Raw genomic sequence first — 17,188 nt, 5'->3', positions numbered from 1 at the left:
GATTGGTATGTGTGTGGATTGGTATGTGTGTGGATTGGTATGTGTGGATTGGTGTATGTGTGTGGATTGGTGTATGTGTGTGGATTGGTATGTGTGGATTGGTAAGTGTGGATTGGTAAGGGTGTGAGAGTGATGGGTGTTATGCTGTACCATTTCCAATGTATTTTTCATTATATAATTATGCTCTAAAGTACATCATAACTCCCATCACTCTATACTGTTCTATACAGTGGCAGAGCTGGGAGACAGAGGCCTTGCACCCCCACCGCAGGACTCCTGAAAGGTAAGTGAACTTCAAAGAGGGAGAGGGTAGATAGTTAGGAGGGGTAGATAGGGAGAAGGGAGTGAGAAGGGGTAGATAGGGCAGAAGGGAGTGAGAAGGGGTAGATAGGGCAGAAGGGAGCGAGAAGGGGTAGATAGGGCAATCATACTCCTATCATGCCAAGTCTGCGAGTGCCTCCTGGAATCTGGGTATACCTGGGCATGATAGGAATGTGATTGCTGTTAACAATTATATATATATATATATATATATATATATATATATATATATATATATATATATATATATATATAGTTATTTAATTGTTTTGTCCTATTTTGGTGTGTTACTTACTTTAAATAAAAGTGTTAGATTTTTTTATGGTGTGTGTGGGGGGGTCATATTCAGTTTCGGCCAGGTAGTTTTAAAGTGTGTGGGGGGGTGCCACATACAGGATCCGCCCCGGGTGCCAAATACTCTAGGTACGCCCCTGGCTGCACCCCATTTCGTGCAGATATGCATTTCGCCAACACTGTATATCATTATATTGCTATAATGTGGAATCACACAGGAGCAACTATGATTACTGGCATCAGTCTGGTATCAAATATGTATCTGCAACTTGTGACAAATCTGTGAGCACCATAGCAATCATCCTCCCGAAGGCTGCGGTCCCGGCCTTACGAGTTGTGTCCAGGTGAGCGTCTCTCTGTGGAGCACTGCATCCCACTGTGAAGCAACGTATGCTAAGAAGGATCCCGGCAGTACTTAGTGAAGAGATATTTCCATTGTACAAGAACAACTGAATGCAATTAGTGACTGGTTAAAACATTTTAGTAAATATGTTAAATGACTAAATACATTCATGCAGCAACTTTAATGTTCAGAAACTGGATTTACGTTGCTGCATGAGTGTAAAAAAACGTAGAGTGAGGCCAGATTTATGGTATTTGGCGTTGCTGGCCTTAGAAAGCCAGGACCGCTTTTGTTTCCCTGTCCTGCCCTGGTTCCGTGCCTGTATGTACCTACTTTCTGGCTATGACCAAGTGTATATATGCAACAAATGCATACCTTGGACATCTGCAAGATACCGTATAGATTTTAAATCCAAATGGGGGAAAGTCAGTGGAGCTTTAATTGACCACTCAAAACCCCACTGCAATTAAACAAAATACATGGTTTCTTTGTTGCCACTTAAACGTTCACAATGATGCACCTAACAAAGATGCCATTCTAGTCAGTTTACGAAGCTCTCATTCCCTTGGTATAATTGAAAACTTAGTAACACTTGATTCTAAGATAGTAACATAGTAACATAGTTCATAAGGCTGAAAAAAGACCAAAGTCCATCAAGTTCAACCTATATACCTATTGTGTCCCTACAAGGTTACAAGAGAACACCTAGTCTTACAACCACCTGGCTCTTGACTTTTTACCATGACCCAGTGCAATGTAGTCTACAGACCATGTTGTATGTAAAACTTAAAGCAAACACGACAATTACAACATAACCTTACGGTCAGGTTATTACGAGTCACACAGCACCTGTTATTCTTATCTATACAACAGAAACCTTCTAAATCACATGTGGTATGTGGAACGGTGCAGTATTTGCTGGAACATGGAGTTCATCGCCAAGTCAAAATGTGGGGGTGTTTCACTGTTTAGGATTTAAGGCGAAAAAAATAAAAATGCTTGGAGAGCTCAGCTAATCTTGCGGATGTCAAGGAAACTTACAGTTCACGTTGGCTCATTTAATATAGTCAATGATTGCACAAGAGCGTATGAATGCAATTTAATGTTGGCAACACTTGAGACGCTTGCCAGTCCAAGGAGAGACAGGATTCTTCTAGAAGCCATGGACTTAAGCAGAATTTTAACTCAGCTGTGTGAAGACCATACCCCGCTGTTGCCCAAATGCTGACACGCATTGTCTGGAAAAAGAAACAAGTAGATTTCGTGACATTTGAAGTTGATTGCCTAATTTTAATGTTTGAAATCGCACACTGGTGATTGAACCATTTTATGATTTAAAATATATATTGACTACATTGGCACTTCAAAGGTCAAACGTTTTTTTCATAAGCAATGGGGCTTCAAAGAGGGGAACTCTTTTAAGCCCCAGCTTTTTAAGTTTATTGAAATAACATGTAACTTGTGAATTTTGTCAGGCGGTATGATTGTTTTGGAGATATTTCGTTGAAATGCTTGTTTCATTGAAGCGGATACTGGTGGCAGCCTGTGGCAAAGCTAGAATTAGCTATTCAATTTCCTATAGTGACCCACATAATGTGACCTCATTAGTGGTTTATTAAACTGACTGAATACCAAAATACTTTTATGATTCATTTTGATTAATGTTGCTTCATTGCCAAGAATTAGTGTTTTTATATATTTTACCCTTAAGTTTCTAAAGTACTGAATAGCCTCTTCACGGCCTTTATCTGTATGATATACTGTTGGTGTCTGTATTCTGCACTGCTCTCTTGGTATCAATCCAGAATTAACTAAGCTTATATTATTGACTTTCTTGTCATAATGCCACATTACTCAACTCCAACTCCACATATGAAAGATAAATCAAACCAGACACATAATCTTTGATCTATAAATTATTTGGTTAGGCTTAGCTTTAATAAAAACACATTTAGCCTATATGATTCCGTGGCAACATCTGGAAGGGTATAAGTATGCTTTTTTTTTTATTGCTTTCATCTATTTTTAACGCGCAATTAAATATCCGTGCTAAGAAAATAAAACCAAATTATTTCTTCCTATTAATTATAAAGATTTGCTGATTTCTCATACACGCAAACGCTGGTATAAGATCGTAGAAAAGGACCTTGTAAAACTTTGGGTGTAAACTATTGTCAGCTATATAACAAGACAAAATAATAAACAGCATAAAATAAATAATAATAAAAAACAATTAAAGAACACATACAACATATACTGCAGCACTGCACTATTACAATGAGCTGAGAATCTTTGGTCTTGGTGTCTAAACCCTAAAAGGAATGGTCAAAACAAATACAATTTGTAGTCAAACATTTCGGAGACACAAAATGATACACGTTTAACGGGTATATATAAAATACTCCAAGGAGTAAGGTGGATCCCTGGTATCTAGCGACTGTCAATGTCTGCTCTGATTACAGTAAAACACCAACATAGCCTGTTTAAGGTTTAAAGGACTAATGTCAGATACTATATGCGGTGGTGTAGAGTATAAAAGTCTTAAGTATGTATTGTAACCAACTTGGCTTTGACCTGATAAAGCTACGTTCTATCTTGGTTAATGAACCTAGAAACACAGAATTTGATAAGAACCCATCCCATGTAGTCTACCTATTACCTCTTCTCCAGCCCTTTGTTTTTTAGTCAAGATAGCTTTATGTTGATCCTATGCATGTTTACATTCTATCACAGTATTAATATATACCACTTCTACTGGGAGGATTTTCTACTTATCCTCCATCCTCTATATAAGATAATTCCTTACCTAACATATAAGACTCTAGTTTTTTAATACACTTCCCTGCTCTGCTTTGTTAAATTGTTTTATATATTTGAATGTTTCCCCTTTGTCTCTTCTTTCTTCCAAGCTATACATATTGAGACTCTTTAGTCTTACTAGCCCGATCTGGCCCAAACAGATATCTGGGTTTATCTTATTTTCCATTGCAGTTAATGAAAGGAATGCTATTGAGTTTCTGGAAGCAGAGGTACCTCTGGCATTGAATCCAGTCCATTGTCATTTTTTTTGTCATGTTTCTAAAACATTGAAAACATGTGTTACGGACAAACATCCAGATATTTGGCAATTAACGACATTAATTAAATATCCATTTTAATGTAAACTAAAGATTACAAGTCACGCAAGTATCCCTATTCGGTCTATTTTTATAAATAAATACCAGTTGTGGCTGAATCTTGTGCTTCCATTCTCAAATGTATGTCATAATGTATTTCAGATGTATGTATTTCACTTACAGCGCATCTTTCAGAGTTGTGTTTTTAACACAACACCATGTAACGTCAACATCCTCATGTACAGTGCCTCAGTGTGCAGCATGTACTCACTATTAAACCATAAGTCATTTTGGTTTCCAAATGAAACACATTAGGTGAGTTTGAGATGGCCTGTAACATCATCATACCCCATGGCTAAAATAGTACACAAAGTAAGCAAGATAGGGAAAGGATTTTTAGAAACTTGAAAGTGGAGCTCTCAGACATAGCATATCCATACAGTCACAAATATCTCGGATTGAGCAGTAGAGCAGAAAATGTCAGCCTGGTCTCCCCTTTGACAGACGGGGGCCACAATTTGTGGCCCCGAGCTGTGAGATTGAATGTGACGGCTCTCTAATTGAGCATCATTGTGTTCAACAGAAGGTTCCAATCAGGCATTTCCTGACAGTGATGTCATTGCTGATATTGCCAGGAAATCTCCTTGATGCACCAGGGACTGGCGGTGTCTGCAGAAACCCCAACTGGACTTTTTTTCCACAGCATCTCACCGACTGGTCCCATGAACCCGTAGGGTTTCCTTGATTGCTATACATGGGAACCCCTTGTGTGTCCGGTCATAGGCTGCTTGTACCCTGATGGTAAGAGGACTGCAGCTTCCAGACAGTAAGGGAGTGATAGGCTCCTCTAAAGTGACTTAGAGATGCTAAGTGCCTAGTTTTTCCCACCCCAGTGTAGGATTATGAATACTATGTTGTGTCCTACATTATTTTTGCCAATTGCCCTGATATGAATTGGAAGGCTTGTGTGCCACTTGCCAACAGTTCTGTCCAGAGTCACAAGACACTGGCACTTAATTGGCGCCACAAGTGCAGTACTTTTTTTTTACAGTAAAACATCTAAACAAGGTGTTAAGAAGGAAAAGAAAGGCATGGGGTGAAAAGAATTGTAAAACACCAACACTAGTCTAACACTCAGCACCACTATCAAGTTATTTTGTAAAACTGATACTGATGATAAAAAAATAAAAAAAAAAATAAAAAAAAAAAAATCACTCCATTGGTTTAAAATACATAAAATTAGTCAGGTATGACTTAATAGCTTTTTATTTGATTTCGATTTACCTGCAGTTTTTTTCTACATGTTAAATCATGCAAATGTAACAGTTTTAAGGAGAGAATTTCAGCTTTTTCTTTTCCCAACATTTGCAGAATTTATGTCCACTTATACTTTAGTCTGACAAGCTCTGGCATGTTTCTGATGGCTTAATATGAAAGCCCTAAATACATTTTTGAACTATGCACCATTTTTCAGGAAAAAAAAAAAGTCTCATTTAAAGATTCTTTATACTTTTTTTAACAGATCCCCAGATACTGATTTATATGCCTATATCTTCACAGGGCCACACACATGCGGCCACAACATATCGCACAAGCATCTGAGACTTCATGCTGGGATTTTGAATGGCCTGAATTCACCTGAGCAGACTTTACTCTGAAAATGCTGCCAGATGTAAAGTTTAAAAGAATCTATCAGAATTTTTCTGTTCTATAAATATATGGGTCAAGATCTCAAATACTAGACTCCCATGGCCAAATGCAGTCTATGATACAAATTCATTGTACTCATTAAAACAGATCTGTCTTAGAAAATGAAAAGAGGCAGTAAATCAACAAAGCATAGGCAAGAACATTAATGGTTTCTTAACTTTTGTTTTTCAACCTTCAAATATGCTTATGCCAATATGGGCACGTCTATAAACAATCCGGCTCTGGATTCACAAAAGCACACAGTTTCCAAAGCAATAAGGGAAATCAAGGCAGAGACATGAAGATAAAGATGCATGGTATCGCTTATTGATTGCTTACTTTGCCTCTCTTCATTTGCATATGTGCTTTGAGTGTAGCACAGGATTAGAAATGCATGAAGCTAAGCATTCCACACATGTGTGTGTGTGTGGGGTATGTATGTGTGTATGTATGTTTGTATGTGAGCATGAATGTGTATGTAGAAGGATGTGTGAGCATGAATGTGTATGTAGAAGGATGTGTGAGCATGAATGTATATGTAGAAGGATGCGTCAACATGAATGTGTATGTATAAGGGTGTGTGAGCATGAATGTGTACGTATAAGGGTGTGTGAGCATGAATGTGTACGTATAAGGGTGTGTGAGCATGAATGTGTACGTATCATCATGCATCATTTTTCAAAGCCACAAACTACTGTCTGGTATAAGCCTGAACAAACATTATTGTAAAGAAAAATAAGAATTGTAAATATGGGTAACTTGACACTTAGAAAAGAACCATAAGTGCCAAGGCTACATATATAGTATATATAATGTGCAGCAATGGTAGAATGAGTCCGTAGTGTACCATTTTTACATAATATACATACAGTACAGACATTTCAGCAAGAAAATGTTTGTGCTGGTTACTTGGGAAATAGGAAAAATACTACCACTCAATGCATAGGAAAAAAGTGACGGAAATAAACTAGTGGAGCATTCCAATCTTTTATCAACGGCTTGACTGAGAACGAAAATGGGGACAAGATGGGTTTTTATTCACTTTGTTGGTGACTTGTGGAGAGATGAAACATTTCACATTCACTGTGCATAATAAAGGGAAACACTGGTTAGTATTCCCAATCGGGATTGGGTTAGACCTGTATAATGCACAGAAAAATTGGTGAAAGTCACTATGCATTATACAAAGCCAGCTCAAGCCTTTGTGTAAGAAAAGGGTCAGCCCGTCATAACAAATAGTAAAAAATTACTACACTAACTAAATTCTAGGTTCATTGAATTAACCCCATTGTGCAAAGAGATGACTTCAAATTGGGAAACACTTCATCCCCCTTCATATTATGTGTTTATCCTTTCTATTATTTAACACATTCATACAAAGTATATACTGGGTTTCCAGTCACTTTTGGTTCCAGAAGAACTGCCTCAGTTACAAACCTGCGGTAAGCACGGCAGATACTTACAATGCATGACGTTCCATGCCTGCATGATGGATTTATCATAACACAAAAATAAATCATGCAACTTCATGAGGGATTAGTACAGGATTATAACAAATATCTAAGCAACAATAACCATGATTGCAAAACCAAATAACACACTATAGGCTGTTTTTACAAATAAAATTAGTTGAAAAATGTGTAGTTGGCCATTCTCCTTTAAATATAGAGGTGATTCAAATCTGGAAAATGAGTTCTATTATGTCCAATGCTCAAAAAAAATGTTCCCAGGAGGAGTTTATTTAAAATGCTACACAAAAACAGACCAGAATAATATATACAGCTCTGGGAAACCCAAAACAGCGAAAGCCTATACCCAAGATTAAGGCCAAGGATCACGTATGTTACAAGCAAGCATGTTGGGCTATAACTCGTATAGCTGCTGAAAACACAGTATAATCAACAGCACAAATGTGACAAGAGCATGTCATTAAAACCGCCTTCGTAATGTATTCTCGGAAATTATAGGCAATTGCTTGATTACAGTGAAAATCTAGCACACCAACGAATTTGATTTTAAATGGCTCTAAGGATTCTAAAAATTAGCAATTAACAATTAAAAGTAAGGTTGTCTAACTTCTGTGAAGGGAGGCAATTTGGGTAAAAGTTTAAAGACGGTTTCTCATTATCACTCATTTAATGTATAACGTACAGATCTCTCGCAACAGACGACAGTAGAAAAACTGCACAAGTTGGGCTGTATCATTAAGACGCCATCTGCAAGCCTTCACACATACTATGCAAAGAATGCAGCTCGTCATTGTCTCGGCCATGAATTCATCTACTTTATGTAATACCTTGTCATGATGGTAACGACAGTGAGGCATTAGCCTGTATCCCTCTGCAATTAAAGGCACGGTTAGTTTAGGCTGAGAGTGGGATTAGGTTAAATCACTAGGAAATGGAACACCACAATTGAAAGATTAAAAGCTTTCTGGATAAAAGAGCTTGCAGGAATGCTGAGTACGTCTGTTTACCAGAGACCATCGCACTTGGTGAAAATCGAAAAATGCTACATTGTGTCTTCATATTTTAATAACTAGAACAGTCGTTAGGCAAAACATTAGCTGGCATGCTAAGCAAATCAGCCAGCTCGGATCAGTCATATTATTTTTCCCGAATGAGCTTTGATCACATAAAAAAAATATATATTTTTCAGTTTCCACAGCAATCACCTATCAATGGCTGCCTTGTCACATGACAATTATACATTCCCTGGAAAATAAATATGAATGAGATCAAGTTTAAATAATATCTGGGAAGGGATAAGACTTTCTGTATAAGGAACAATGTTGCAAACGCTGCGTTCAGTGTTAAATTCCTAAGAAAGGAACAGCACCTTTTACACAAATGATAATATTGCGTTGCGTGATCAGAAATCCCTTACATCTTGGACTCTTTGGAATCTTTCTTTTCCTGCACCAATTTAATAAATTTCAAGCCTTCTGATTGATCCTTTTCTTGTTGGTTTATTATAGTTGGATTTTTTAGTCTCCCTTTATACCTTTTTCCATCTGTCACAATGGCTTAACATTACACAAATGAATCTATTCTATAAACGGAGAGTTGTTTCAACTCTCTCACATCACTATTCATTACAAAGTCTCAACACTGGTTAGTTTCTCCAGCATGAGGCTGAGTTGGCCCTGTACAATGCATAATTCAATGTTTAAGGAGCTTTGAAGAAATCTCATTGATTTACCTGTACATTACACTGGGTTAGCAGCTCGCTGGGGATGGACCCTCATGACGTATAGTGAAGGAGGTGAAACCCAACTCTAATACATGACATGCTGGAGGCTAACAGACAATAACAATGAGCAAATTAAAAAGAATAATATTAATCAGCATGGCATGAATGACACATTAGTTTCTTGATTAGTGTTTCATCTAAGAGACCTTTATTCACATTATACAGAAGTAACAGTACAATAGGGCAATCTATTCTGGAAAAAAAAATGTATTTTCTGATATAGAAAGTCTGCTATTAATGTTGTTTCACTAGAAAAACGTAACATTCTGACCAGAAAAAATGTCAGGGTGGGTAGCCATAGCTCACTTTACAGGAATACACAAACTCTTCTTCTTTTTGCTGTATTGGCTTCTCTTTAGATGACTGATACCTTGCTTCCTTCATATGAGGAGATTAAGCCAGGAGAGAAAGCAATGGGTAACATGGAATCCTAGTTTCCATAAACCTTCTCCATCTTCGATCGCTATGGAGCTGTAATCCTAGAAACAACCCTGTGTATATTCCTCTTCAATAAACGTTTAGCTCAATTAAGCATTTCATATCCCTACTAAGAGTGGAAACCATTCAGATATCAGGGTGCCCAGGTGTCCACATCTTCAGGGGACATTATTAATTAAAATAACCAAATACTGTTGATTTACCTGTTTTTTTTTGAAGATTCCAACCAACCTTGTTTTATGTAAACCCAATTTAGTGAGCATTTTTCTGGGATTACGCCATATATTATACACGATCAACCCTTTGTGCAGTTAATCATTACTGGATTGGCTCCTTACAATGTATAGTAAATGTTTTGATGGTTTTTTTGTTTGTTTTTATCACACCTGGCTAAATTTCACTGAGCTGGCCAAAAAATTGCAAATTTCTGTAAATTACCTCACAATCTTTAAATTTGGCAACTGGGTGAAGGTTTAATCTCTGCTTCTTGAAGCACCAGTGGACCATTTGTATATCCTTGTACCATTTATAAAAATATATATATTTTCTTTGATCATTACATTAAATACTGTATACAGTAATGTAATTTAGCAATGAAGAAAACTTTTCAGACATTCCATTGCTTAATGCAAGATTGTTATTATAGTAATAACTAAATACTAATAACAAAACTGGTGGGAGTTTAAAATGTCACCCAATACGACTATCAAATGATATTTCCTTCAATTCATCAAGCATTATCTACTACCTAGACACAGTATCAGCCACAAATATGACCCTCACATTACATACCATGCTGAGCTAGCTTCTAAAGAAATAACAACTAGAAGAAACTAGAGGCTGTGGTATATAACGCATAATTCAAATGCATTTTTAAGATGAGAAAATCAAGGGTAGGTGAAATATATAGCCATGTATATTCGCTATACATGTGGTACTTCAACGTATAAGTGGTTACCAGTATTAAATATTTTACTTTTTACATTTGATGCTATGTGTTTGATATAGAGCACGTTCATATTATTTCTAATGGGCTTGGTGTATTAATTCAGCTATGGGAATTCAATGGGTTATTTCGCTATCTGCCCATAATCCTTCTTCACTGTAGAAGGATGGATTTGTGATTAGCAGTCTGTAACCAAAGAATAAGTGTAAAAGTCCTTCTACTCCACAGCAAAAATAGATTGCTCAATATTACCACCTAGTGGACTTTCCCTTACTGAACTGAATATCAATCAACACCAACTTGAATCCACTAGAATGTAAAATGAGAAATATTTTACAATGTCATTTCCACCACATCAGGTGTGCATATTCTTCAGTTTATAATCTTACCAATAATCATAACCCATATTTACACAACATAATGGAGAACGCACACAGAGGTCTGACCTCAGTCTTCAACCACAAGTAGGTTGGGATTCTGGGAAGGGGCTACAATGATTTTCAGCCACTACCTCAAGTGCAGTACCTGCAGTCTTTGGAGTGTATGGATTATTTTAGATTGCAAACCTGTTGGAGTTTTTAAGTACAAATTCTTATAAAACAATGTGTTATAAAATAATAAAATATATAACAAGAATAGATGGGGACTTTAAGCGGCATGTAAACTATTACTGGATTGTTCTTGTGCAGGTGATTTCAACAGGACTGGGTAAGGATCATGGTCTCTTTTTGGTCTCCGTATGAATGTGCTATTTCACTGGGTTTGCCCTCTGGCTGAAGGTGGCCACCACTCCAGTGCCCCAGAGAATAGGAAAGAATAGTGAGAGAGGGCATTTGCAGGGAAATACAGAAAGAGAGAGAATAGTGAATTATTAAGCAAGCAAGCCACCCAACACCAGGTACCATAACCAAGTACCATGCTCAAGGAGTATAAGGCTCTTGTTTATCTATAGGTTGCTCTTGTGTTAGTATACAAACATCAAAGGTGCTCTTCTACAATATCAATTCAGCTATCTAGTGTAGGCTGAGCTAAAGTACCTTAGTACCTTTAAAAAGTAGCTTTATAAAATAATTCAACTCTACAAAACACATATTTTATAAATATTTTTCAAAATAGCAGAACTTGGCATAAAAAATACAACGACAATACAATGACTCCTTTATTTTATGCCCTACTTCTGACAAACCAACATACCGATATTAAATACAGATTATTCTAAAGGATTTACAACAAACGTAACATTAACTTCAGGGACGTTTGCATTTCAATATCTGTTCGGCTCATGGAGTCCAAAAACTGGATTCATTGTCTTTATCTACAAATAACGAAAGAACTCTACAGAACAAAGTGTATTCTGAACAAATGCTACTCTAACAGTTGATGAATTTCATGTTGAACACCATGCACAAACTGTTAGTTTTGTTCATTAATAAGAACGAGCAAGAATTTAGTGAAACATTAGCTAAATGAGTAATGGCTCTCGTCCACCAGGTTTAAAACAAATCAAGCTTCCTGCCAAGAAACCATCAACCTCCGTAGTAACGTTACCCCAAACCAGCAGCCAATGGCTGAAAAATGTAATCACTTTCTCTTTGTTCATTAAGTCCCTGAACAAGACAAATGACTGTTTACCCCTTAGATCTTTAAAAGTGAACTGCTGATACCAATAAACAAGCTCAAAGGCCTGTTTTTGTTTTTTTGCTATTCTGCCAGTTCTGCAAGGCAGAGCGCCACGTCGTTTTAATTGTACTCTAAACTTATGGCAGGTTTGCTAAAAAGAAATAAAACTTTGTATTGGTTTAAAATAGAAGGCTGTGTATCACACACAATGCTTACAAAATACAACGTCTCAAAGAATGCTGGAAATCATTTCAAATCATTTCAAAAAACTTTTTTTAACATCTGCATTGGATTCAATAAACATTTTATACACACATAATAAGGCAGGTCTTAGAGGATCATAAGCAAGATCATCCCAGATCTTCTGTTTTAAATTAAACCTGCAATGGAAATGTTAATATATGCTCCGATTAGCATTCCATTCCTATTAAGAAAATTTACCAAAATCTGATGTACATAAGCTTTTGTAACCATCGATGGCATTTATTAAGAAAATACATTAATAACAAGGGCCAATTTTTGGCCAATCTATATATATATATATATGTCACTCACACGCACTATACATAGTACTCCCGGAATTCAGCAAATAAACACAGACGATTAGAGCGGATATCTCACTTTTACGCAAGCCTATCAGTTATAGTTCTATACATTGAATAAGCCTATGCAATGGTGATTACATATTTAAATAAGAAAAATGTACAAATTAAAAACCTACCTAATGTGTACAAAGTGGGGAAAGGGATTTTAACCACCTATTCTCAGAATCCGTGTTATTTCTCTCCTGCCGTAGAGTTGCTGATTGTTATTGAATAGTTCAGGCAGTCATTATAAGGGTGGGTTAAGAAAATTCCAGGGAATGGATTAGATGCTGGCTCTGCCACACGCTACACTAAATATCTTCAAAATAATTATACTGATTCACAAACAAAAGGCACAAGTTATAGTTAGTCTCAATAAACAAAAGTATGTATGCTTAAAGTAAGCTTCTTCTTTAAGTAATTGTAAGCTCGTGAGCAGGGCTCTCTCCACCTAATGTATCGGCTTGTCTTAGTTTGTCAATTCTCGTCTTGTCATAGCCCTTTGATATATGTATTGTACTAAGCGCTGCGTAAATTCTTGGCGCTATATAAATAAAAATATGAATAATAATAATAATAATATTTGCTTTGTGGGAGCTCCCTTCTGTACTGGAAATACCGGTACTCACCTCCAGCTGAACATTGATGCAGCAACGGGCTGGTGTGACCGCATAATTTCCCACATAATGAAGAAAGGTCAGAAAGGATGGCAATCCAAAATGTGGAAAATATTCCAGGAAACAGAGGCTTTTTTTCCTCCATAGCTTTGTAGATAGTTTTATATCAGCAGGAAATTCACTGGCCATTAAAATTTAGTTACTAAGTACAGATGTCTTTGTGTCACTTTTTGGGGACGAATTTTTTCCCATTCCCGTTATAAATGTCATTTCATAAGTTCAACACGATGTTGTAAAGCAAATAGCCAAATGTCAAAGTTTTATAAAATGAAATCACAAAATCATCAGCAGAATCATGTTTGACCTATCCGATAATCTATTTATTTATTCAGAGGAAAGATAACAAATCACTCCACTAAGTGTTAGCATTACTCAAAGATCACCAAGTAGCTGAGACCAGCTGACTTTTTAACGCATTCTTGATGCTACATATTTGAAAGCCATATGGTCTACAAGTACACAGGCTGTGAATATGAATACATTGGCACACTCACCAATACACAGGACCCTGGTGCAGTCTCCAATTAAGGCAATAGTATATATCCAAATGAATGGGAGCACACAGAATTGTATTAGCACATACAGAATCTACCCCCTTTATCAAGATGATAGAGGTCTGAAACGTAGATTCGGTATGTGCTAATAAAATCCTTTGTGGATATATAAATGTCAAATCTGGTGCAAAAGTCCATAGCGATCAATGGAAGATTCCAGCTGCTTGGACAATTCCCATTACTGCTATGGTGACAAGACCATGTTTCAAACTTTGCCCCAGAATATTTTATTCATAATCCCCCTTGTTTTTAGATGGTGCTAGAGAATTATTGTAGCAATGATTTCTGTGCGGAGGTACATATCTACAGCAATATATTTGTGTGTAGTGGCGTGATATAAGCAAACACAGTGACAGTGAGCTGTAGGAACATTCTGCTTAAAACCCGTGATTACTTTGGTATTATACAAGGTCATGTGTAAGTATAGCTGCAAAAATGCTGATATGTTATTACTAGCACAAACGCTAAAAATTGCCACAGATACCTTTTCCAGTTACTTTCCTAGGGGTCTCCTTGATATATTATGCAGTTTTTGGCTATCCCTATTTTTTATGTGAAGACATTCAAGCACTCATACCACTGCCAACATTGTTGAATATTGTTGTTCAGACCTTTCCAAGATGACTCTCACTATCCCATTAACAATTTCTTCACACTTAAATCTTTTTAGACTTTTATGTCTAAACCATTTCCTTTTTTTAAGGGCAAATTATGATGAATTCCATCCTCTAGCAAAAAGTATAGACAAATCCGGGGATACTCAATGCTGGCAGGCATCATTTGATTGTATCATGCTAAGTTCAATGTCATGCAAGTATAACACAAAGAATCCGCACAAGTTTCATGTTATACATATTATTGTATTCCAGTTTTCTTTTCCAATCCTGTTGCTATGCCAACTTCGCAATCAGTAAAGCTACATGACATAATGTATTGTGACCTAATTCTCAATATCATATGAATAGTAGTTTTCATCCTACATGTGCTTTCCAAATATGCAGGTTTGTGGTGTTCGATGCCAAGCTCCAGTAGTTTGCATAGTGGACCTTGTAGACTTTAACTACAGAGAGCTGAAGCAATAGTGATGGCCACTTAGAGAAAAGAATCAAAATGCAGCTACAGTCTTTGCTCTCCGTAGTGCAACCTGATACCTGAACAATAAAATAAAATATTGCAGTCCACAAAAAAAAAACAAAAAACATAAAAAGAGAGGCAATTTTATACGACAAAGTTTAAGTCATTTCCAGATGCAGTCTCACTTGGATTCTCAGGTGTCTAAAACTGTAAATGCTTGGAGTAACAGGAAAAGAATGTCTTAAGAACCAGTAATGAAAACCAGTACGGTATTGGTGACTTTTTCCAGTGCACTTCAAGTGCTAAAAGTGACGGAAAACTTATGCTATAAACTTTCTGTATACTCATCAGTCCTCACAGGTCCAAGTGCTGTTAGTTGTTTTGAGGATATCTTGTGTCAAAGAGAGGCTGATAGGTGGCAGAAATAGCATATAAATTGGCTTATTGATCTGAGGTCTTCATCCTTCTTGACATATAAATCGGGCTGGAATGGGGAGGAATATGATGGAAATCCCGACAACAGGAAGAATGCTACTCCCATAATATACAAATAGGCTGGGTTCCTTATGCATAATACTGTTTTTTTTTTTCAATCTATGTAATTATAATTTATCTTTACACACAACTACATTAGTTTATTTAGTGAACTCAATTGTATAATGCAAAATTTTTGGGGAAGTTACAGATCTGCCTTAAAGGCAATTCGATTGGGGCGCTTTCCTGCAAATCAGTGACACAAAATATCACGATATCCAACATTAAATAATGCATATGAAACTATGTACAAAGTGCATTCCCATCCCCGAGGCAATGGGTTATCCCCATTCCCTCTAGGAAGACAGGACTTCAAATTTGTTATTATTTGATTTATGTTTCTGTGGGCTTTTCTAAATTTCTCAAAAGGGAATGTAATATGTCCCTCTAGATTGTAAGCCTATTGAGCAGGGCCCTCCTCACCTGTTGTGCCTGTATGCCATCTTGTTATGTTATACGCTACTTGTTATGTCCTGTCTACCCTTTGTACTGCGCTGTGGAATCTGATGATGCTATATAAAACAATAATAATAATAAAGAGTTGAGAACTTACCGCCGTGTGTCTGAGAAGAAGTTTTTGACTGTTCATGGAACGTGGAGAGTACAGTAGCCGGGGGTATAGCCACTAAGTTGTTCCAAACATCTTCAGTATAGAAATCCACAGTGTGTGCTTCTGAAATCTGCCTGGTCCTCTGTAAGAACTGCACCAGCTTGGTAATTGCCACCTTCACCTGGTCAGTGGTCACTGGGGGCAATTGAGCAGACATCACACTGAAGGGGAAAAAACACATCTATGAAATCCATATGTCATTAATAAATGCATCTTAAAAAAACCCATGTCGCAGTTGTCATGTCAACAGTTAACACTAGAACATGTGTGTTTATACTGTATATACGCTGATGATGGTAGGTGTGGAAATTCCCCCGCAGGAAGCAATAACCCATTTCTAAACAGCATGATAGTATATTGTCACATAATTTTAACTGTGTTATATCGTGCATTGATAATAAATAATGTAACATTATACTTTATTTATAAAGCGCCGACAGATTCCGCAGCAGTGTACAAGATAAACATTTTACAGATAACGGCAAGTACAATACAGCAATTGACATACAGATACAATTGGAATGAAGGGCCCTGTTCCCTCAGGAACTTACAATCTAAATGTCTAAAGAGCATGTTCTGTACAAACATACTTACATTCTTCTACTTAAAGGCTGGTGTTTCTTTATGTATCAATGTAATGCTTTCAGTGACCAAATCACAATGGCCCACGCGAGATATGCTAAAAATGTTCTATTCATCTACAAACAGGAGGTAATAGGAAGCAGCAGCCCCACTAGGTCTGTGTTAATGTGACATCAGGAGTGTATATCCACGCGTGCACACCACAGCAGTCCGTGCATGCCAGACCAAAGTAGCTGCTGGCAGAGACTGATACATTCTGCTAAAGCCACCATGAGACATTGTTTCATTTCAGTATAGATACAATGATAAATACTATAGATACAATGGCAGGCGTTAAGCTCATGTATTTTCACCCAGACTGGGCTCATTCCAAATCCTTATTAAAAATATGTAGCGATTACCATCCACTGACGATTATGTTCACTTTTCATCTACATTTACAAACTCTAATAATCTCTCATGGTTTCTAATTTATATATTTGGAATAATTGACTTTGCAAATATGTACATTTGGTGATAAAATTAATTGTTTTGTCCGTTTTTTAAATTAATTT

At 36.8% G+C, this 17,188-nt stretch overlaps 1 protein-coding gene across 1 annotated transcript in view; it reads right to left on the bottom strand.

The window, feature by feature from the left end:
* Positions 1-16,790, bottom strand: part of METTL25 (methyltransferase like 25) — an 84,172-nt gene extending 67,382 nt beyond the window's left edge. Inside the window, exons 1-2 of the mRNA XM_053464962.1 lie at positions 16,647-16,790; positions 15,996-16,213 (exon numbers count right to left, since the gene is read on the bottom strand). Of these exons, the coding sequence (XP_053320937.1) occupies positions 15,996-16,209 (214 nt within the window). The 5' untranslated portion in view covers positions 16,210-16,213; positions 16,647-16,790. The remainder of the gene's footprint in view (positions 1-15,995; positions 16,214-16,646) is intronic.
* Between the last annotated feature and the right edge of the window lie 398 nt (positions 16,791-17,188).

Source organism: Spea bombifrons, chromosome 4 (assembly GCF_027358695.1).
Source record: "Spea bombifrons isolate aSpeBom1 chromosome 4, aSpeBom1.2.pri, whole genome shotgun sequence".
Classification (NCBI taxonomy): domain Eukaryota; kingdom Metazoa; phylum Chordata; class Amphibia; order Anura; family Pelobatidae; genus Spea; species Spea bombifrons.
This window is presented reverse-complemented; position numbering and strand designations above follow the sequence as displayed.